The sequence below is a fragment of the Mytilus trossulus genome, chromosome 4, assembly GCF_036588685.1.
Source record: "Mytilus trossulus isolate FHL-02 chromosome 4, PNRI_Mtr1.1.1.hap1, whole genome shotgun sequence".
Taxonomy (NCBI): Eukaryota; Metazoa; Mollusca; class Bivalvia; order Mytilida; family Mytilidae; genus Mytilus; species Mytilus trossulus.
In genome coordinates, this window is record NC_086376.1 from 5961594 (window position 1) to 5987244 (window position 25651).

Consider the following 25651-nt stretch of genomic DNA (forward strand, 5'->3'; position numbering starts at 1 on the left):
GCCGATTATAAGATGCACAGTTTTCTCTGCTTTCAAAATCTTTCTGTTTGAACCCGTCGACCTGGAACATATCAATTAATAGTAATATTAATAATTTGGAAAACAAAAGGGCCTGGAAGGCAGTATTGTTTACTCCACAGTATACAGCAAAATTGTAAATACACCGTCTGGTGGTGCGCCTGTCAGATGCGGAATGTACAGATAAGAATAGGTAACAGGTGAATATACTATTGGTATCGGTGTCGTACTCGATCCGGAATTTCTTAAATGTTGGCAATATTAATTACGTGGAAAACAAAGGGGCCTGGAGTGGTGTAATTTTCAATCAACACCATTGTACTATATTAGTTATATATAAAGTTGAATTCTTTGTTTCATCGTTTTTACGCGATGACGGCTGACACATTGGACCTCGTTATTTTAGTATTATAGATGTCTGCCTTTTTTTGCAAGAGTTACCTCCCTTTTCAATGCAAATCTCTATATGAATTCTAAATGGTGATTAAAATCATTTTTTTAGTCTTCCTCAAGTAAGATTTTATGGGATTTTGCTAAAAATTAAAACTTTAAAATCTTCTGTTGCAATTACTTTCAGGTTAGGGTCAAATTTATGCTAGATTGACTGGACTATTAATTGCCCGAACAGCAATGCCATACCTCACTTTATATTAAACCATAAATTGGCTTTCGGCATTGAGTCATTCATCATGTATGACTTTTGATATTGAAAAAATCCTAGAATTATCTATATTATCGCATTTGTGATACATAAACAGATAACTAATAACTAATATGGCTAGATAGTATACAACAGACCCAATCAACCACTAGCATCCGACTCGTCTAAAAGAATAGACGCACAATCAAAAGCAAACAACGAGTTTTTTTTAAATATGAAAACATCATTAAATATCACTTAAAAGTTAGCCAAAACATAAAACTGTATGATAATTGAGCGGATCGAAGTAGTTAAAATTGATGAATAAATTTGGGAAATTAATAAAATATAAATCGCATTGTTCAAATGTTTTGGAAACGTGCTTTTGCTTTATCAAGATGTTAAATAATTTTAAAGTATCCAAATTTTAAACGGGATTTTTTTTTCTGAAGCATATCATCATGTGCAACTGTGTCGGTTACATTCAATGCCTTACTTTGATAACCTGTCCAGGGGCGTTGTTTTGCTGCGACAAAGCGTTAAACATTACAATAGATTGAACGATTTAGGTAAAATTGGCAAAATAAACTATGTTTAGTAAGTTTAAGGAAATATTTGGTACTATCTACAAAACCCAAATGAATAAAGAATTAATTCTTATTAATAAATTTTATTCAATAGCCATTATTGTTTCGTAATAGTGTGTTCGCCTCGCATGGTTGATTTTTTTAGGGAATCGCTAAAGCATGACTAGAGCGGTCTTCCCGCTTATGAAGCATGAAAGTTTCTAAATCTGCTCCTTGGTTTTAATGAATAAGAGCAAAGACTGTTCGGAGCAGTCTGTCCCATGTAGTTCGAAATTTCTCCTGCAAACTGTTAAATTACCTTTTAAACAAGAACTACGTTTAGGGAAGTTATGAATGTAACTAAATAAGTTAAATTTAGACAACTATGGTGGCCGATTAAGGCCATTTCGCGTTTTCGCCCTTCATAATCTATAGGGAAAAAACTTGAAAACGCGAAAAAAAAAATCTTTCCGATATCGCGATTTCGCGTTTTCGCGTTTTTGCCCTAAATAATATGAAAGGAGAAAACGCGAAATGGCCGTAACCGGCCACCATAGAAAACAATGTAGTTTCTTCAGATATATAAATCCATATGTGCGCTGGTCTGTCTAAATACTATGAGTATAATTGTAAATAGTCTACATATCCTGCTCTCTTTATTCCTGTTTTTATGTCGTCTATTCATTGATGTAATGAAAAGTCTGTATACCATTGTAATTGCAAAGATTTAACAGTTTAAAGGTATATATAAATAAAAATTCAGCTCAGTGTGTCGGTCTAGTACGAACCAGATTTTAATAATATTCATATTGTAACATAATACCGTTTTGAATATGCATATAATTTGCCGTTGGACGTCAGACAGCTATCCATCATCACCACCATAATTTTTATTTAAATCAAGATTTTATCATTTCCAAATTCCAAAAAATTGTAATCCATTTCTTCGATGATCACTCAGGTTTCTATGTAAGTAAAGCTAAAATTGATAATATGATCATTCAAAATGATTAACTTTTTTTATATTTATAAAATAGAATAGTTTTCTATCATTTTAATGTTTTTCATATGTATAGTGTGATGTTATCGTAATTAATAAGAAGTAAAACTTTTTTTTTAATCAATCATTCTTTATTTCTTGTACTAAACATTAGAACATTACGACCCGACCAGTGAAAACTTTATTATAATGATAGGTCTATATGTCAAATATCTCTAACAAAACTAGTAAAAAGATATGCAATTCTCCCTCATTCATCCTTTTTTTTGGAATGAATGAAAATTTCAAAACAGTCTGTTAAAATAAAATACGTCTTGTTTTATGATATTATATATAAAATATATATATATTGAATAAACAGACAGGAGAAGAAAATAAACCTGCATAAACAATTACACCACTGTCCGATTTAGGGAAGGGTTAGACGGCCGCTAACATGTTTAACCCAACCATCTTCTATATGTGTCTGTCTAATATCAGATGCATTAAATTCAGTTGATGTCGTTCGTTGCTGTATATCATATTTGTTTTTTCGTTGTTTTTTTTTAAATTTTGTACATAAATCAGACCGTTAGTTTTCTAGTTCAAATCGTTTAGACGTTACGCGCGATGTTCGTACATGTAAGCGTAACATAACGTCGCGAATATTTCGTAACGTTCAAACCAAAACTTCGACTGAAACGTTGGTTTTAAGCATGTGCGACATTCTTGTAAGACTCCGCAAAATCGACGACGCGTTTTAACTACTTATCGAAAATTGATGTACTTTAGATTTTTGAAAAATTAAGAAAAACAACATTTTGAAAAATAATAAAATATTACCATTATAAGAGCTCTGATAAGCAAACAATTGACGTAAATTTGAGTTGAGTTCGTTTTTACGTCACAAAATGGCGGTGCGACAACCTTGTAAGCCTTTGAAAAATCGCTCATAAATTACCATATATCATTTTTGAGGATATTTGTTTTTAAATTCATAAAATTAAGAAAAATAACATTGATGTAGTAAATACAAATACTAAACTTTTTCCTTTTAGATAAATGTTTTTGATTCTCAAATCTGGAATACCATTTTATTTTCTCCCGTGGGACGGATTTCACCTTGTAGTATGGAACACTTTATTTTTTCTATGACGCCATTAAAACGTCGTAAAAAATGCATAAAAAATGAAGGAACCTCTTTGTTAAATAATGGAAAAAACCGTTTTTCAAAATATTAAATAGTTTAGAAGAAAATTACAGTTTAGTGGTTACAATAAATGAAATATGTTACGCGGGACAGCCTAAAAATAGCCGTTTTTCGAAAATGAAGCTTGTCGCATGCAGCATAAAACATAGTTTCAACAAATATTTTTCTTTTTTATTTAAAAAAACACACTTTTGTTCAAAATGCGTACAATAGCAATGAATATGATATCACAAAATAAGATATTTTGGACTTGCATTATGTCAACTACACCGATTTTCCAATGAGGTACGAACATCGCGCGTAACGTCTTAACATTTATCATTTCATGAACCATATAGCTTTCTATGGGCTTTGTTCATTGGTGAAGGTCGTCTGATGGCCTAGAGTTGATAAATGATACGTAAATTCGTCTCCAGTAGAGGATAATCTGATTGTTAATCATACCACATCTTTTTATTTTCTTTACAACTAATATCAATATCAATTTTTCATCGATATCTTTAATTTTCTATCTCTTCAAAGGAATGATTGTATTTTAGTTTTATAGTTTTTTTTCTGTAAAGGTTCTATATATATGTTTCATTGTTCGACAAAGTACACACTATACATACATGTATATCCAAAACAATTAAGTACATGTAATGTTTGACTGATTGTGAAACTACAGTGTTATATATTTGACTAATACTTTAGATTGGACCCCATTTACAATAAATCCCATCGTTTGGTTCTGCAAGGTGGAACAATGAGAATTAAAGATAGAGAATTTGGTCTTTAATTTGATAAAAAGTAAGGTGTTTGATTGGGTTAAACTCCTTTTGTTGCAACAGGTCACACTTGGGCTCCCGAAAGAGCTACTACCGGAGCTCATTGACGTGCAGAGATGTGCTTTTATATTTGTATTGTTATGAGTTACAATTTATGACAAAAATAAGCAAGACCCATCAAAACAACATCTGATAAACAAATTTAATAATACTTTTAGATATTTGGATGATATTTTGGCTCTCAATAATGACGACTTCAGTATGTATATTAATGAAATTTATCCTGCTGAACTTACTTTAAATAAAGCTAATACTAGCAAAGACCACTGCCCTTTCCTCGATCTTGATATCTATATCACTAACGGAAAGCTGAATACTAAAATTTATGATAAAAGGGATGATTTTTCATTTCCTATCGTTAATTATCCGTTTTTAGATGGTGACGTTCCCTTGTCACCATCTTACGGTGTTTGAATATCTCAACTTGTACGATTCGCTCGTGTATGTAACAATGTTTTAGATTTTAACGAGAGAAATTTATGTATTACTGAAAAAATTATTACACCAGGTGTTTCGATATCACAAACTAGTCAAAACATTTACTAAATTTTATCATCGGTATAAAGACATCATTCGTAAATATAGCTCAACATGCAGACTTCTTATACGTTCAGGTATTTCACATCCAATTTTTTATGGAAATATTCTTTATAAAGCACAAAGGTGTCAGTATTCACCTCAGAAACTTACAAAACCTTTGAATAGACTTATCAAGAAGGGATATAATTACGATACTGTTGTCAAGTCATTAAAGATTGCATATTTTGGCGTTAATATTGAGTCACTGATAAGGTCTTTGCGTCGAAACTAAACACATTTATTCTGAAAAACAGTTGTTGGCATGCCACGGGTTATGTTCTTCTCATATATGTTATGATGGTATGATACTAAACCCCTAACGGGAAGGATTGTGCCTGATGTTCATATGATGAAATCATAATCTTTCAGTCAGTTTAATTGAAGTATGGAGCTGGCATGTCAGTTAACTGCTAGTAGTCTGTTGTTATTTATGTATTATTGTCATTTTGTTTATTTTCTTTGGTTACATCTTCTGACATCAGACTCGGACTTCTGTTGAACTGAATTTTAATGTGCGTATTGTTATGCGTTTGCTTTTCTACATTGGTTAGAGGTATAGGGGGAGGGTTGAGATCTCACAAACATGTTGAACCCCGCCGCATTTTTGCGCCTGTCCCAAGTCAGGAGCCTCTGGCCTTTGTTAGTCTTGTATTACTTTAATTTTAGTTTCTTGTGTACAATTTGGAAATTAGTATGGCGTTCATTATCACTGACCTAGTATATATTTGTTTAGGGGCCAGCTGAAGGACGCCTCCGGGTGCGGGAATTTCTCGCTACATTGAAGACCTGTTGGTGACCTTCTGCTGTTGTTTTTTTATTTGGTCGGGTTGTTGTCTCTTTGACACATTCCCCATTTCCATTCTCAATTTTATTTTATACATTGTCAATACATTTTATACATTGTCAATACATTTTATACATTGTCAATACATTTTAAATGACATTGAAAGTATTGATGAGGAATCTCCTGTTTTTGTTTATTTATTTTGTTTGTTGTATTTGTTGTATTTGTTGTATTCATCTAAAATCTGATTTTTGTTGTTTACAAGTAACTGAATTATATCTGCAGGCATTTGAAATGCAAATGTACATATGCATGTGTTGTGTGTGCTCTTATATATCTTTATACACATTGAAATTCCCAAAACATTTGCAACACTTCAACATTCCTTTATTATTTCCTACAAGACAGGGTGGCGAAAAAGGGACTATCGTTAAACATCAAAAACGTTTGTCGTCATTTAATGCAAGTCAATTAGCCACAATAGCAAACAAAAATAATATAAGATTCCCTCAAATCATAATATAAAGATCAAAGTAACCAAAGTCAATTATCATGTAAAATATTTGTTTAAACAATCATTTAAAGCCATCTTATTCGTCAATCTATAACTATTAAAGACGTCATTTGGTTTTCATTGTAATGGTAATCAATATTAGTCCTTATTAATTTTACCCAATAAAAATATACCTTAGAGTAGCAAACCATAAGTATTTCTCAATCTTAAACTTTAAATGACGTATTTTGGTTTTCAATATTAGTACTTATTAATTTTTGCCCAATTATGATATAACTAAGAGTAGCAAACAATAAGTTTATGCATTCCATTTTCGCATACATCACCTGTCTTTGGTATTTTTTATTCAAATCATAAGGAAAAAGATTATAAGACTTAGACATTAAATACAGTTTTATGGTCAAGAAATAATTTGTGATGATGAATTGCCTTATGTAGGTTGTTTTAAACATCTATCATATACCGTCTCACGATACTATGTTCTTATTCATCAAAGATTTTGTCAGGTACATAATCATTTCATCAACTCTGTGTTAAAACGCATGTTCTTACAGTAACCACCAAACCAAGAGTACATCACACACACATGGGCAATAATCATTTCATCAACTCTGTGTTAAAACGCATGTTCTTACAGTAACCACCAAACCAAGAGTACATCACACACACATGGGCAATAATCCTTTCATCAACTCTGTGTTAAAACGCATGTTCTTACAGTAACCACCAAACCAAGAGTACATCACACACACATGGGCAATAATCCTTTCATCAACTCTGTGTTAAAACGCATGTTCTTACAGTAACCACCAAACCAAGAGTACATCACACACACATGGGCAATAATATCCCCCTTAAGTGACTTATAAAAGACAACTGTGGTCATGTTACAAGCAAGATGTTTTAAAAAAACAAAACAAATGCCATCAAGAGGTCATCACACACACATGGCATCAAGAGGTCATCACACACACATGGCAATCATATGTTTTATATTTACAAATATTGAATGTACAATATTGAAAATCTGGGGACTGCACAATGAACCTGGTTTTTTTTAATTTTCCTCTCTTAATAGTTGTCTATGAATCCAAACAAGAGGAAGTTACATGCCAATAAGAGTAACAGTGACCCAAAAACACACAAACAATGTTATGCTGTTACACCACTGTCCCTGGATAGGGGAGTTTGAGCGCTGAGCGCTCATAAACATGTTTAACCCCGCAGCCTTCTTTATGTGCATGTCGCGAGCCAGTAGTCTGTAGTTCATTGGTTGTTGATGGCTCATATTTGTCATGTTTGTTTTTTGTGTTGGTATGAACTAGGGCGTTAGTTTTCTCAATTGAATTGTTTCATATTTTTCATGTAGGGACATTTTATAGTCGACCATACGACATGGAGTTTCGTATAGTGGAAGGCCTTACAGTTGCCTATAATTCTTACTTCCCCTTCTTTTGAACTTTGGTGGATAGTTGTCTCATTGGCAATCGTACCACATCTCCTTGTTCTTTTTTATAAATAGAAAATATACAAAGAGAGCAACGTACATGCAGTATTCGACAATAGAAATGTCAAATTCTAAATCACCACAATTTTACACAAGTTGTAATATAGACTTCCAAAAAGATGTGGCAAAACTAACAAGAAAGTACAAAAACAAAACAAAACAACACTTAACGAATAAAAAGTAAACCACTGATGTAGTTCACGACTAGGGTTTGCACATTAACATGAAGTAAATAAACATTAATTGTTTGTTATCTAGATTTTAACTCTATTCGTGTCTTTTTATTATCACTTAAACTTTTCTCAGGTGCCTATAAGATACACTTTTTATGTTAATTTCTTCGTACTTCTCAAGAACAGCATTGGCACACATGCAAAATCAATAAATAAGCCCGGAAGATTCATGGTTAATCACATGAAAGAATGCAATCACGATAAAAAAAAAAATAGCATAAGTTACCTAAAGGTCATACGTTGTTGGCCCCTGCTAATTGTTGAAGGTCGTATAAGTTACCTAAAGGTCATACGTTGTTGGCCCCTGCTCATTGTTGAAGGTCGTATAAGTTACCTAAAGGTCATACGTTGTTGGCCCCTGCTAATTGTTGAAGGTCGTATAAGTTACCTAAAGGTCATACGTTGTTGGCCCCTGCTCATTGTTGAAGGTCGTATAAGTTACATAAAGGTCATACGTTGTTGGCCCCTGCTCATTGCTGAAGGTCGTATAAGTTACCTAAAGGTCATACGTTGTTGGCCCCTGCTCATTGTTGAAGGTCGTATATAGATCTTTAGAAGTCTTTCTTTGATTTACATGTGTTTTTGAGTTGTTCCTATTCTATCTATATTGATTTTGTTAAAATATGTTAAGTGTTTTTAACTCGTGACTTATCATTTATTTCTGATAGTTTTCCACTTATTCACATATTGCTGTCAAGCTGGTAAATGTTAACTTTTCCAGCGATACGTCCTATCACCTTGTATTTAGGAAGTAGACCCCTTCCTCCCGAGGGTTTTAGGTCTGATAGTTTGTCAATTATATAAGTAAGGAAAAGAAATTGAGTTGAAACAATCTTTTGATTTTCCATGCTATTAGAAAGGTGTTTTTTTTTATTATTTTATTTTAGAGGTCATCTGGACTGTATATGTTCCAGTAACCTCTTTTAGAACTATTTGGAGCAATTATACGAACATTATTTCCCTTAATATGTCTAATGTTGACAAATCCATCCATATTCCAATTTGTAAATGAAAGAGGCGATTCTCATTCATCATAGATACATACGTGATAATTATATTAAATGAGTGTTAAAACATTCTAAAAATCCTAATTTTTTATTGGTTGATTATAAGGATAATTTTTGATATTTTTAGAAATTCTTTGTAATTCATGTCATTAGATTTCGTGGTATTTTTTTATTTATTAGTTTTTTAAACAAGGCGCTTTTGAAATTTAGATTCACCTATCGAAATGTTACGTAGACTAAGCATCGTAACTCAGGCAAAGTTGGCTTTAGTTGAATTTGACTATTTGGTTTAGATATTTTTGACATAATATAGCTCTTCAACGGTTTCGGTACTTATACAACCTCGGATTTCAAATGTTTGGCTTTGAGCGTTCCTGTTATTTTCAATTTTTTATCATACCGTCAAATCATTTAAAGAACGGGAAAAAATCCATAATAATTGATATTTGTTGAAAATATTATGTATTAGGCTGTCTTGAAATAAAATTCAAATGCGCAGTTAATTGCTATTCGACTTATTGTTACCTCTTAGATTACATCACTAAAGACAGATATTTTGACATAAAGTTAGGTAATTGCTGATGTCATACAAGGGAAGGACGCATGTTCTTTTTGATGGTAATCACGTTATTCATGTACTGCATCGTCTAATCCGTTTTGATGCATACATTAAAAGAAAACGTTTATAACCAACCAATGCAGTTAAAACAAAAATACATAGTATACAAGTCAATATGAATACAATGTGTTTTGGGTAATACACCATGAAAAAAGCAATTAAACCACACAAAATTCTAAAGACTACTTATATTTCCCTTTTTATGGAATTAAACAACCGTGTTGTCTCCTTATTCAAATGATCTGAGAGATATTATGGTAGATTCTTTCAACAAATGCTATATGTTTACGCAGTTTAAAATATTCTTTTCGGCTTCGTAAATAATATATAAAAAAAAAAGGAATTTGACAGTTTATTGGATAGATTCTTATTTTGTACTATTTTTTATTTTTTGTACAATGGAATTTCAGTGTAGGAATGAGTAAGGCATCTAGGATTTGATTTGAAGATATACATGTATGCAAATCTTTAGAAACCGTCAATGTTGTTACTTTACAAGGTCGTGGCTCTACTTAGTTAATGTTTTATCACCACTGTCATCAAATGAAAAATAAAAATTCAGAATTGTTTTAATACTTCTACACTTAATAAATTTGATCATGTCAAAATAAAGTTATAAATTTCGAAAGTTGTCAAACAAGGTCATGCACTTGAATTACTAAATACACTTTGTCATGTCAGCCTTTATACTATCTTACTATTCGGGATGTGTTTTGCTCATTGATGAAGGCCGTACTTTGGCCTCGAACAATTGCTTATAGACCTACGGCATATTGGCGTCTTGTCCATAGTTTTATCATTTGGCAATCATATCATTTCTTCACTTTTTTTTCGTAATTGTTTTTAGCTTGGTCAAAATGCAGCAATTTTAATTGAAAGTTTATAAAGAAATGCAAAGTAATCAAATTATGTAAAAAATAATCTAATGAGTTTGCTTTTTAAAAAATGTAGTTTTAATTTACATTTCTAAAATCAACACAATCTATACTGTTATATATTTGTTTTGGGGCCAGCTGAAGGACGCTTCCGGGTGCGGGAATTTCTCGCTACATTGAAGACCTGTTGGTGACCTTCTGCTGTTGTTTTTCTATGTTCGGGTTGTTGTCTCTTTGACACATTCCCCATTTCCATTCTCATTTTTATTGGTTAAACAAAACAGAAAATACACACTATTTATTGTCTATTATATTTACATTCATATATATAGTTATAAATTGGTCTATACATTATATTTTTAAACATTAAAAAAGCAGAAAAAAACTTGTCAGTATCATGGAAAATCTCATTATCAATTTTTCATATAATCTTTCTTTAGTTGATCTATTAGATATTAAATTGAAAACATGAAAAAGCAGCAAAAAGCATGACAGTATTATGGAAACTGAATTTTATCATCCTTTTCTAAAACAAAAATTTCATAAAGATAATAATCTGCGTTAAGCTTGTACAAAACAGTAACAATATTTTACAATATTATTACAACGGTGTCATTCATAATATAAAAGCACTATGTCATATATGCAAGTAAGACATATTCTGCTCCAGGTTAAACAATTTGAAAAAATGTTCGACAACAATTATATCAATTAAACAATAGATACCACAATTGTATGCACACAAAGATAATCAGAATTTCTTATGACTGGTGCGGTTTTAAAAATAGTGTCATTGGTTTCTTAAATTCAAAGAAACTGTCTAAAATCTGTCAGGTAATTTTTCGACGAACGTGATCGTTTTACTCCTAAGCTTCATTATTAGTGTTCTGAACCATGTGTTCTTTTTGCCCATGAGCAAGCAGTTTTATTACTTTATGAATTAAGATGTATAACTTTTGAATGGACAAAAGATACCCTTCAAAATATGATATATTATCATAGCTTGTCACATGATTAACAATGAATATGTAATAAAGGTTATGATAATTTACAATTTATGGATGTTTCAAACAGGACTGATGCTAAGGTTAGTTGGGATTTTGATAGGTTAATTCTATTAATTATAGAAAGGAAAAAAGAATTAATAAGCAGTAAAAATTTTAAGAAAAATTACATTAACTCAAAAAAAAAAAAAGAAGGAGCATGTGACAAATGTATGAAAAAGACTTTTTTTGTAAATAATCACATTTTTGTGATGAAATCATCTCCAGAGATTCTATTAAACGCAATCTCACGGCCATCTTTGTTTGAAAACTGCTTTTGTTCTGGACAATTTCTATAATGCTGAACATTTGAGAGGAACGATTACATTATAGAGTATCATTTTATTGTTTTTTTAAGTTTCGCTGACCAGTAATATTGTTCACTCGTTTGAATAAGTTGGAACATTTGGAAAAACCGTTTACAATTAATATCAGGTATCATTTTTATCTACCTTAACTTAAAGTAAGATTTCAAATATTGTGTAGTTTATTTTCAGAATGTCATATAAATACAAAGGGGAAAAAATACCAGCATTTTCTCTGAGCTCAAAAACGCACGTCTTCGATTGCGCTACATTAAAAAAAAGCCTGTAATATTAGTAGAAATCAAATTTCTAATTTTATTTTAATAGGGAGGGTATTTGGCATACTATAATTGTCTCTAAACTTGGATGATTTATTTTTTGATTTTTCTAAATAAATCACTGTATTATCAATTTCCTGGTTCGGTTTTGGGCGTAAACACAACTAAACAACTTAACAAGGAAATCATACTTCTAAAATTGACAAAAGTGCAAAATATTTCTCATTTGCCTTTTAAACTTCAAAATGACACATAACACCACTATCAATCAATAGAAAGTTTTGCATAAGAAAGCATGTGTAACATAATATGATTCTCTACACAAATGTGTAATTTCCTGCGAAAGCGTTTGGCCTTGTGGAAGATTTTCTCCCCACCTTTGGTAGTCTTTGTAATTTTGTCAATTGATATGATTCTAGTTCAAGTAATTTCGTCTTAAATATGTATTATAATTTTATATAAATTTTGAACTCTTACATTTCTTATGTCATATGTTGTATTTGCTAAATGTATTTTTATATTTTATAATTTTAAATAAATTACTTTTTTCGTCAAGTTGGTTTTAAATGAATACAGGAAAACAAACTCAGAATATGGCTTGTGTTAACATTATTATTAAACAAAACCCATCATTGCCTTCACACATGTGTAATGCTCTGTAGCAGCAATTTTGCCATTTTGATTTGATGTAAATGTTCTAAAATTATCAAGATAAATAAATCATTTAAATGACATCGATAAAATATACTATTTCAATTATATCTGTCAATCATACTTTATTAACTAAGATTTTGAATTTCGCAAAGGCCTTGCAGCTAATGTAATAGAAACATACAAAATTGTACAAAATCATGTTTCATCTTCTTAACCAGTACAGTATTAACGGCAGAATTGATTACGGGAGCTCAGCATTACTGAAATAATCAAGTACGGGCGTCTTTTTATTTATATTTTAAGAGAAAAGAGAAAAATAGAGTTAAGAGAAAAGAGACAAAAGAGAGAGAGAGATAGAGAGACCAATTTATAACTTTTAGAAGATGTATAATTAAAATCATTTATTTTTTTCAGAGCCACCATGACCACTAAACTTCTCCTTGTAGCTTCCATAGTTTGTTTCACCGTTATTTCGGGGAAGGACAGGCAAAAACGAGAAGTTATAGGAACACTAGCAGGTGGTGGCATGCACGTATCAGATATGATGGCACAGTCAATACAGATTGCCCTTAAAGACTGGGCTATACGTACAGAACTGGAAAAACAAATGTACCTTTCAGGTAAGCAATAAAATATGTATTATGTAGTTTAGTCTTAAGACAGTGTTGTCTCGATACCCCATTTGTATGAGTTCGAATCCCGGCGACGGAAGAACAAAAATTTGCTTCCAGAAATTTACAGATTTAGCATTGCTATGCTGTTATAAATATACCCACAAGAATTAAGTCAATGCTTACTACATGTTATAAGTTTTAATAGCGTATTTAATATCAAAAGAAAGGAATATGAAATTTCTTTTCTTCTTCATTCGAAAAATTTTAAACCAAATAAAAAACAAAGTGAAAAATAAGATCAGTTAATGATTATCAAAGTATCATGTATTTGTTAACTTAGGGTTATGTTTGTATAACCCTTTTGAAATTGACAGTTACAAAGACGTATGTAGATAGAATAACACCTTTCACGTGTACAAAAAGCTAAAACTAGTTGGAAAGATAGATAGTTGTAATAACATATTATTTGTATTGTCTCAAATATTAGTCTATGGTTTTGAAATTCTTGCATTTAGGATCTATTTTCAATTTCAAAATTGCTTCATTTTGAGATCTTCGATTTAATATTAAGGTTTTGACAACGTTAACCCAAATATAATTTGCTAGAAGGAGTTTTGTTTACAAAGATGTCAGTCGGTTTGCATATCCTTTTTCATTTAGGTAATTGTCCCTAAAAACTTAAAAGACAAGTAGTTCTCAAAATTGTAAAAACATAGAGAATTAAATCTTCGAATTAAATCTAACTTTATCTAAAGCATAAATTAAAAAAAGATTTAAAAGTCTTATTGCAGTGAGGTGAGACATATTTCTTCATTTTGAAGGTCAGTGACGTGAAGATCAGCAATAAATATGCTGTTGAATTTCTTTTTGATGTTTTTTTTCGTTTGCGTGTAGTGAAGTTGTCTCATAAATTGATACACATTTCTTGCCCTTTAAATTGACAACACCAACATAATGAATTATGTACCTTTATCTAGATATATAGAAAAACAGACAAGCTGCTAAATTTATGACTCATCATAACATTTTATTGTTGTAAATTTAGAAAACAAATTCAACTAAAATGTGTTTTCTTTTTTACAAGGTTGTCACACTTTTCACATCAAATTCTTTGGCTTCATACATTCATCAAAAGTACAGAGCTGCGTTTACTCTAATGAAATGGAAATGTTAAATTCTCCTGTTTGACATTATCGAAGACACATGACGATTATTAAGTTTTTGATGAAGCAGATATTACTGTGAGATAAATAAACAAATAACTTCACGAAAATCTTCACGAAAATCTTCACGTAAATCTTCATTTATAATATTTATAATTCAATAAATCAACCAAGATTATTTTTTCTGAAGTGTTCAAAAGTGTTGAACAGTGAAGGAAAAACAACATAACATAACATATTGTCATTTTATTATTAATTTAAGTTAGTGGCATCTATTTCTGCAAAATCTGTAATATACCGGTAAAATGAAAGCATGCCCAACTCGAGAGTTTTATGTATATAACTGGGTATCCATACGTTTTAAATAAACAGAAAGCAGATTTGCTGAAGTTGGCGACCTTAAAGTTGGTTTATATATTGTAGTCTCCTGTGAGACCTAAGCATAAACCATATATGATTATATATATGCGAAAAACGAAAAAGGAAAAAGGAAAAAATTGAAAAAAAAGGAAACATGATGATAAAAAAAACCTGTGTAAATGATTTGATGTATATAAAGTACTCATTTACTAATAAAAGAGGAGATACGACAAGGTTACTTGTTAAAGGCCCCCTTAAATTTGAAAATTAAAAAATTATTACAAATGATCAATATAAGCGAGACATTTTTTTAACAATTCAATCCAAGACAAAACTGCAAACAACTTGACTGGGTTGCAATTTAAGCTATCAACATAATTGCTCATACCATGTTTGACTATTTTTAAATATTTAAACATTTCATTCATTCAGTGTATATGTATATTCAATGTTTACTCACCTTTCATTTTAGGGTTTGATAAAGTGTCAAAGGGCAGCTATTTATGGCATCGATCTATGTTCATGAACTTAAAGGAATACAGTAAAGTCCAAGTTCTCAATCAAAAGGGTTTTATAAATCTTAGGGCACTTGCGGAATTTGAGAAACTGTAAGTGTTATTACAAATATCAATGTGTTTTGCATATTTTCAGAATACGTCTCTAACTTTGATATACCAAAAAATATCAATAATATTAATGCTTTATTTTGACCAACAAAGCTTAATTAGTTTGTCCATTATTATATAAATATCTGTCATAGATGACCAAAACCATCTGACACATGTCGTAGCCATCACCCCGTCTACTTTACCCCAGTTAAATTTAACCTCACCAAATGTGAAAATTTACATAAAAGTCTACGCAACATTGAATCTTTAGATAAATTTAAAACCGAACTAAAAAATCTTAAATTGAATTCAAAAGCCCAAGTACCAAAACATTATGACTTTGGCAATCGTAAACTCAATATTGTCTTGACACAACTTAGGTGCTCAGCTTCTTTTTTGAATTATGATCTTAACAGAGTCAAAATTATTTCAGATCCGTCTTGTAGTTGTGGTGCTAAGTGCGAAGATTCACGCACTTCTTTTTTTTATTGTCCTAATTATGCGAATAAAAGAACCAAATTATGTAATAATCTATATTGGTTACAAGATAACTCTCTACTAAATTTGAACACCTTAACTTCCGGCGATAAGTATTCAACTAATGCTGAAAATGAAAGAATTGTAAAGAATGTATATGAATTTATTAAAGAGTCTAAGAGGTTTCTAATTGTGTAATATAGCACATTATAAAGTGCAAATACATGCTTATTGTGTATAACCATTCATATCATCACACACCATCTCTTCACAGTTCCAATATTTTATATATATATATATATACTGTATTGTTTGTATGCATGCTGTGTAAATATTGTATTGTTATAAATTGTTATGGGAGAAGACTATATAAGTTTCATTAACTTGTGTCTCATCCCTTTTGCACATTTAAGCAAATAAAATATGTTTAAACTAAACCTAAACCAAATGTGACTTATCAACCCATCTCCCCACGGTTTCCTATATCATTAACTTGCCCTTGTTATCTTAATCCTTCTTTTTCCTGTACAGTTATGCAATCAGATTGTACGGTAATGTCTCTTGTTCATTATCCATTAGAAGACCACGTTTAATTGTAGTTGTCTTTTTAATGGTTGTTTAAGTTGCAATAACATTAAATCACATCAATTTAGACCTGAGAAATCAGATACTAAAAATAAATGCATTTTGCGTACGTTAGTAAAATGTGTTATATGACATTTGAAACAACGTACTGTGTCATTGACCAGAACTGTTTCAGAATACTCCACTTGGAACATGCAGTCTTACCAATAAATTATATATATTTTTTTATATTTATAAATATTACTAGTACCGGTATATATCATTTTTAATATTTATTAATATTACTAGTATTTAAATATCTGTCTACAAAGCTGTAATTATCAAATAGGACAAAAACAACAAAAAACTTATTTGGACGCCCGCAAACATGATTAATCCCGCCACATTTTGTATGTACCTGTCGCAAGTCAGGAGCCTGTAGTTCAGTTGTTTTTGTTTTTGTTGTTTATCATATTTGTTTGTTTGTTTTGATATTAATCAGGTCGTTCCTTTGATATATATTGTTCTGCTGTAGAGGGGGGGGAAATGAGAATGGAAATGACCCCAAGACTTGCGTAGTATTATAGCGAACCCAATTGAACCTTTCCATAGATTCACCTGATAATTACCTGTCCATTTAAACTTTTGGCATTTCTATTGTCCCATTGAACAAATACAACAGGTATTGTTCTCTGTATAGTTTATTCACCAGGACCTTTAAACTTCTTCTTTCTCCACATAGGAATGGGAGGTGGAAAATTGAAAAAAAATGTCATCATTTGTTCATAGATCATAGTGTTAAGTCTGTTAGCGTCAATTTAAAAAAAACTTGATTAGGACCAAACTTTTTAGTTTTTGCAGTATCCTTCATGTTAGGTTTACTGGAGTTATTAAAACGTCAGCAAACGATGAAAAGAAAATTATTACTAAACCTGAACGTAAAATTAAAAACTGTGTAGGCTTTCAAATCTCAGATTGTTTGTAAGTCACTCACCTCAATATAACACTGACCGATAAGATGTTACATGTTTATGACTTTTTTTAACAATTATTCCAACAGTAACAATAGAAATGTAAATATAACCATTAAGCTTTTTTTGCAAATAAGAATATTTTTTCTGAACGATGACATTGCACAGGTATTATTCATGGAAATAACATAATAAAACGGTCGCAGAATAAAATTTATGATAAAATAAAATACAGAAATAGGGCAAATATATATGACGGACTGTACATAAAATATAAGGGCATTATTTTTTCAGATCTGGAACCTCTCAATTTACAAAGTATTAAAAAATATTATAAATTAAGGAATGTATCTCCCTCATGCAAAGCTCTGATTCTTTTCACGAATTTGGCTATACTTTTTGAACCTTTTGGATTATAGCTCTTCATCTTTTATATAAGCTTTGGACTTCAAATATTTTGGCCACGAGCATCACTGAAGAGACATGTTTTGTCGAAATGCACATCTGGTGCAACAAAATTGAAACCGTTGATTTTATTAAATATCAGACAAATCGGTTTCACCACACATTAAAATTACTATTAGTTTTAGAGCTCTACAATCGAAAAGAACCAGACAATTTGCATCCGGTAACAACATTTAAAAATAATGACCGTTGTAATTGAAACTTGGAAAACTTGAACAAATACAAAAGTAGCTCGAAAAGTAGAGACTTCCAACAAATGTTAGCGTGCGTATCAAGTCAGGAAATATTGATGTGACATCTATATTTATGTTGGTTAGTTCGTTCTTGACCGCTCCTCAAGGTCAGTTTAATGTCTTGACCAATCATCAAGGTCAAGCCAATGTCTTGACCGCGCATCACAGTAAAGCCAATGTCCGGTTATACTGTTTTCTCACGTTAAAATGTATATGATTTGTCAGCATATCGAAAACATCATTACTTCGTATTACATGACTCATTCGTATTGGCATTTTTATTTCATGATGCCACATTATTCATTTTTCCTATCATGAGTACTTATATATTTTTTTGTCACACCTGAGAAATAATTATATATATATGAATACGAAACGTCTGAGATTTCGATATAAAAGTCATAATAAAAATTGCGTTAATAGGAAAACTATTTGTTTTACTAATATACTGTTGTTACAACATACACGTGTTTAACCATTTATGAGCGTTTGTATGGAAAACGCAGCCTTAATCTGGAATACCTAGTATATATGATATTAAAAACTCAATTAACCTAATAAGAACAGCTTAGAGAAATCATCTCTTCGTAAATTTTACGGACGCCATCACAAGTTGGTTGACCGTTACGGAATAACCTTTTCACAAATGATACTGGATATGTTCTTTATGTCGTAACTACAGTCCCCTTCCTTTTCATAAATGGGACCTACCGAATTAGACTATTTACAGGATTTGTTATCTTATAAGCAACACGACGGGTGCCACATGTGGAGCAGCATCTGCTTACCCGTCCGGAGCAACTGAAATAACCCCTATGTTTTGGTGGGGTCCGTGTTGTTTATTCTTTAGTTTTCTATGTTGTGTTATGTGAACTATTGTTTGTCCTTTTCATTTTTAGCAATGGCGTTGTCAGTTTATTGCAGATTTATGAGTTTGACTGTCCCTCTAGTATCTTTCGTCCCTCAGTGTAGCGTATAAAAAATGCTTTCGATACATATACCAATGAGACAATAAAATAAACATAAGTCAAGACAATATTATTGTTAAAAAGAATGAAGATAAAGAAACAACAGTCGAGTAAACATTTCACAGCAAACTAAATTCTGAGTATTAAGAATTCCACCACAGATTGATATCTGGTGCTCCAATAACCTTCTGATACTGTATTGTACTTCAATAATCAGTTATCACAATATGTGGAAAAGACATTTTGTTTTCTTTCCTATCACTCAACAGATTTTTTAATTTTTTTTTAATTTGAAATGTCTGTTAGTTTGCTTTTATCAACTTACTTGTATCAATAAAATACATGTTTTTGATTAGTTCAATGTGTCATAATGATTATGTTCATAATATGTTTGAGACATAACGTTTTACTTTAGATATGATTCAACATATATTATCAACATAATTTTATTATATATTCAAACAGATCTGGAGTTCCAATCCATGTTATGCAAAATGACTTCAAATTAGTTGAAGAATGGCAAAAGCATATAGCTCCATATTGTGAATGTCCCATTCCCAAGTGTAACCCTAAATATCCATACAGAACAGCAGATGGTGGATGCAACAATTTCCATGTTCCAACATGGGGACAAGCAAATCGAGCACAACTAAGATGGCTGCCAGCAGCTTATTCTGATGGTAAGGTTATTTGTCATCTGTTCAAATTAGTCCAAGGTACACTGAGTACTCTTATCATACCTACTCGTGTAGGTAGTAAAGAACAGCATATACCTTTGCACAATACACTGATTATATGCAATATGCACAGTAACTTTTTGTTTTTATACATTCTTAATTTTTCTTTCAATGTTGTTTAGTATAAAATAAAAAAATAATTCAATTCGTACTTTATTTAGCCCTTTTTACTCTTTTGATTCGAGCTGAATCTTTTGTAGACATATCGTGCGTTTTGCATATTCAATTATAAGCCTGGTTTCTTTGATGATTTTATTTACTACATTGACCGCATGCTGATTGTTGAAATAACTTGTTGTGTAATTATAGGTTTAAATGTTCCAAGAATTCACAGTGTTACCGGAGCATCTCTACCAAGTCCTCGACTTATCAGTAACGTGGTCCACAATGCTCATATGAGTGATTTCAGGGAACCAAAACAATCTATGATGATGATGCAGTTTGGTCAGTTTCTGGATCATGACTTCGTTGGAACTCCAACAAACAGAGGTAACATGTTTATTCTGATGTAGATCATATAATCTGTTTTTAATATCAACAATTATAAAGACGCCTTCACGAGATGACTGACCGTTATTGAATATTTTTTTTGCTATGTCTTTGTCAATTGTGTTCGACTTATGATGACTTTGAATATCCTTTGGTATTGTTTGTCCCCTTTTACGTTGACCTCAAGTTTTGCTTAATGTGACAATTTTATATATACATCATAACTATTGTGAAGGTAAAAGACCATTTTCAAAGTATATGGTATCTAAGCGTGTGCATTTGACAATAGACCTTTCACATCTTAGTAACTTTGTTATTCAAGAAATTGTAATAATTTTTGACAGGAAAACATGCAAGAAAAAAAGATGTTTTAACAAAACTGCTTGAGGAAAACTAAGGGAATATATGTTTCAAAAGCAAAACTGATATAATGACAATAATAATCTGATGACGAATATATCCAAATTGAAATGGTAAACTGACTTTTGTTGAACACTGCCTTAGAAAATTCAACTTACACACTATGACAAAATCCCTTATTAAAAATTAAAAAAAAAAAAAACCCAAAAAAAACATTTAATGTGTTTCAGACAGAAATTTTCATTTGAAAAATAAATATGTAAAGACATTATAATTCGAATATATTTTTTTCAATTTCAAATGCAATACGTTTAGGAGTAAAATTATATCAGGTATATAGCGTGGGGAAAATGTTGGTACAAATACATCATTTCGTAATTTCGAAAGAAGAACCATAAAGGAACAAACGGCCAATATGTCATTTGTATTGTGCTATGTCATATAGAAAAAAACACCAGACATAATTACAAAGTAATTCTAAATTACAATGCTGAGGCTATGATATAAATATAGAATTAGTGTACAAAATTCATGAATGAAAAAAATATTAATAACTATTTCATTGAAAGTTTTACTATCATTTTAACAATTAATAAGGTTATTGCCCAAGTTTATATGAAACTAATGAGATTTTTGACATACACGTAATATGAATGATAACATATAGCTACTTTATTGCTACCTTATGTTCTAGATGTATTGGTACTGTCCTATTTAAACACTAAATGTCTACCGTAGGTCTGTATTAAAGAACTTTTTCAAAGATCAAAACATCTGACGAAAAAATGATAATTCAAAATGACGTCAAACCATTATTTCTATTATTATGTAATTTTCTATTAAAATTATGTCTGTCAATATAAGGTAGCTGATTATTAAAGTGAATACCATCTCGACCCTAATGTAAATAAAAAGTAAAACATATAAATCGCATGCACCGGGCAATATCAGATATATTTGCCTTTAAATATGAATTGAAATCCTGTGGTTGTTAGTTAAATACTGATCTTTACTATCTTTGTATCAGTCGGCGAGTTCCTCGAAACATCCAATAGCATTGCTTAGTGATTGATGTCAATTGAGATTGATCCCAAGTTAAAATGTTGGCCCGAACATCAACTCTTCGTGTCTGTATGTCAAACACATGTGTAATGTTGGGTTTACATTAACCACAAATAATTTTTTAAGAGAGAGGGCAAAAGTTACAAACAGAATTATCAAGCTTGAACATAAACTGATTATGCCGAGGCAAAAAAACGAAACACGATCATAAAACAAACAACAGTATACACAACACAAAATATAAAAATTAATACTGAGCAAAACAAACACCACCAATAACTGAGGACTTTTCTTGTTTCCCTTACAATTTTTTATTAAGGCTTTTACTTTCAACATATACAAATTATCATTCTACAAATGAAGCATATACTCATAGTCCTTGTTTTCTCCTTCAGGTTACAACAATTCACAAATCCAGTGTTGTGATCTAGACCCAACTACAAGAGATAAAAGGTAGAGTGACATCAACATTATCAAAATACGATTTCAGTGCATATATTTACCTTGTCATATTGTGTTAAATTCCTTGAAAACAAAATTCTTGAATATTTTGAAATACTAAGGCTTTTCTACCTCAGGCATATATTACCTAGCTGTATTTGGCAAAACATTTATGAATTTTGGTCCTCAATGCTCTTTAACTTCGTACTTTATTTGATCATTTTAACTTTTTTGGAATCGAGCGTCACTGATGTGTCTTTTGTAAACGAAACTCGCGTCTGACGTATATCCAAATTTTGTCCTGGTATCTATGATGAGTTTATTCATACATTTTTTTAGTCTAAAGCAATATCTCTATATTAAAAAAGAAAGCTTTATGGTTATTTGGTAAAAAAAATTCATATCAACAGTCATGCAATGTGTCTCCACTTTATTTTCTCTCTATTTATGCATCACGTTATTTAATATGACAAGTATAGGTGAAACATCTAGACCAGTATCATTAATAACTGCACTGTTAAAAATAAAAATACCCAACTTTGATATATAATTTATAAAAATTTGCCAATGAGAATTACACTTTATTTCATTTCGTGCACATTTCCGCATTTGTAGATCTTGAGGATCGAATTTAAAAGTTTAAAATGTAAAATGTTTTACTTAAAAACCATCGATAGAAAAGAAAACATTACTGTAGAAACAAACCATTACATTAAAAAAAAACACAAAAAACATGCAGATTTGACACCCATATTCTTTTTGACATTTGTAGAGGTTCCTGTTTCCCTATACCAGTTCCACCAAAAGACAAACGTTTCCATAACCCCTGCATGAATTTTGTTCGTTCTTCAATTGCACCAGAGCTGTACTGTAAACCAGGTATGTATGCTGGTCTTAAATATAAGTTTTTGTATTACTTCCCTTAAGTATACGGTGTTATTGATACTTCTCATCCAAATGAGCACAGATGGAATAAATAATCAAGTCGAAACAAAGAATTTTATCAGAAATAAGAAGGACTTAAGTCTGTAAACTTGTAAATGTTATTCATTCTTAGGGAGTCATGGACATTTTTAAAACGAAGATGTTTTTATTGAGGTAAATAAATACATTGACATATTGTGTTTATATTGAGGTAAATAAATACATTGACATATTGTGTTTATATTGAGGTAAATAAATACATTGACATATTGTGTTTATATTGAGGTAAATAAATACATTGACATATTGTGTTTATATTGCAATAAGAAAATTATAACTAAGGCATATATCTCAGGACATGATTGTCACCAATGATTAAATATCAGTCTTCAAAAATTGCCTTTGAAATATAGATTTTTACGAATTTTTAAAGAATTAATTTATCTTCACGAGTTAATGTTTTACTTTAGCACCAAGAAATCAGATCAACCAACAGTCTTCCTTTATCGATGGGTCTATGATTTATGGAAACTCAATGAAGGAGCAGACATATCTACGTCTTGGAAAAGGAGGTGAGCATATTTTTTGTCTAATATATGTACTAAAATTTAACAGCTTCATCTTTTTGTTTAATTTGAGTATTGTACGTTTATATCAGGGGACACAATTTCATGTCAGTATGGGTCACCGTGCTATTTTTCAAGCTATGAGTCGTTGAAAATAGCCAAAATTTGGTTAGATTGTTTATAAAAAAAACACATTTGTGTGAATAAAAAATATTCTATAAAACAGAATTTTGAAATAAATTGTGAAAAGATAGATTTCATGAATATGTTTTAAGAAATTAAAAAGAAAAAAACGGGGTCAACGAACTTGTTTTCTTGCTACAGGTATAAATTTTAAAAAATCCCTATTAGTCCAGTATAATTTTTTACTAAAAGAGTTATCTCTTCTTCTCTTCTTAAACGGCTCATTTGAAAAAATTATGCTAAAAACACACTAAATGATATTTGTTTAAATAATTTGGATAATACAATAAATCACCAATTTTTCTTAATTTCAAAAAGCAGTCTAACCGTTAAATTGCAAATCTGAATTTGTACTGCGAATGTACAACCCAAGATGGCGGTATACCACGAATCTACAGTAAACGATGAAAACACGAGACAAGAAGGATTATAAATCGAGCAAATATTGTTTTGTGAAAATTTCAGAGTAAACGACAACATTGCAAAACAGCCTTCCAATTCAATCCAGACATTTTATGTGGAATATAGCAATGGTCATTTTCGTATTTTGATCTTGAATGATCATTAATTAAAGAGATCGTAGCACACACAAACTTATAGCTTAATATTAACAAAATGGACTAAACAATTAGTTATTTAATCCGCAAGCTAGTAGTAATGATATGTTTTTATGAGAACATAAAAAAAATTAATAAATGGAAATATTAATATGTTTGAAATGAAAAAGCAAAATGACAAAACCCTAATATTGATTGAAAAATGCTATTTTTTTACATACGAAAAAGTAAAATCACAAAAATATCGAACTCCGATGAAAATACAAAACGGAAAGTCCCTAATCAAATGGCAATCTAAAGCTCAAACATATCAACGAATGAACAACAACTGTCATATTCCTGACTTGGTGACTGGTTTTATAGCTAGCAAAACCTCTCACTTGTATAAGTCACATAAATATTATAAAAAGTAATTGGAAAAGAAAATGAACTTATTTCTTTGCAGGTTTACTAAAGATGACAGATGGTGGATTTTTACCTCGTTATGATGATGGAGATTGTATTATGGAAAGTCCTGGAGAATACTGCTTCGGAGCAGGTAACTTACTAACTTGATTTATTAGGGCCCCGACTAAAAGTCGGGTCGCCCTATAGTGATCAGTCTGTCCGTCCGTCCGTAACACTTTCGTGTCCGCTCCATATCTAGAGAACCATTATGATTTCATACTTAATACTTAACATGATTATCAACCAACACCAGAGGGTGTGTCATGTTGTATGTACAACTTTCTATGTCAAAGGTCAAGGTCAAAAACTTTGGTTTTAGTTGACAACCCCGTGTCCTGTGGTGAAGATCGTGTCCGCTCCATATCTAGATAACCATTATGATTTCAAAGTTTATACTTGACATCCATTTTAACAACCACCAGAGAGCGTGTCATGATGTATGTACAACTTCCTAGGTCAAAGGTCAAGGTCAAAAACTTTGGTTTAGAGTTGACAACCCCGTGTCCTGTGGGATTGTGTCCGCTCCATATCTAGATAACCGTTATGATTTCAAAGTTTATACTTGACATCCATTTTAACCACCACCAGAGGGCGTGTCATGATGTATTTACAACTTCCTAGGTCAAAGGTCAACGTCAAAAAAAAATTTGGTTTCAGTTGACAATCCTGTGTCCTGTGGTGAAGATTGTGTCCGCTCTATATCTTGAGAACCATTATGATTTCAAAATATTTTACTTGACATCCATTTTAACCAACAACAGAGGGTGTGTCATGATGTATTTACCACTTCCTAGGTCAAAGGTCTGTCTGTCTGTTGGTCTGTC

At 31.1% G+C, this 25651-nt stretch overlaps 1 protein-coding gene across 4 annotated transcripts in view; it reads left to right on the plus strand.

Moving 5' to 3' along the window:
- Positions 1–25651, plus strand: part of LOC134714543 (peroxidase-like protein) — a 45462-nt gene that overhangs the window by 14634 nt on the left and 5177 nt on the right. The window contains exons 1-9 of one of the 4 annotated variants that reach the window (XM_063575876.1): positions 11307–11445; positions 13053–13258; positions 15248–15383; positions 19527–19741; positions 20108–20287; positions 22105–22162; positions 22923–23029; positions 23545–23646; positions 24826–24918. In XM_063575876.1, the coding sequence (XP_063431946.1) occupies positions 11369–11445; positions 13053–13258; positions 15248–15383; positions 19527–19741; positions 20108–20287; positions 22105–22162; positions 22923–23029; positions 23545–23646; positions 24826–24918 (1174 nt within the window). In that variant the 5' untranslated portion in view covers positions 11307–11368. Of the gene's footprint in view, positions 1–11306; positions 11446–11662; positions 11837–12791; positions 12912–13052; positions 13259–15247; positions 15384–19526; positions 19742–20107; positions 20288–22104; positions 22163–22922; positions 23030–23544; positions 23647–24825; positions 24919–25651 lie in introns of those variants that run through there. The other 3 variants (XM_063575880.1, XM_063575879.1, XM_063575877.1) reach the window with 3 other exon arrangements.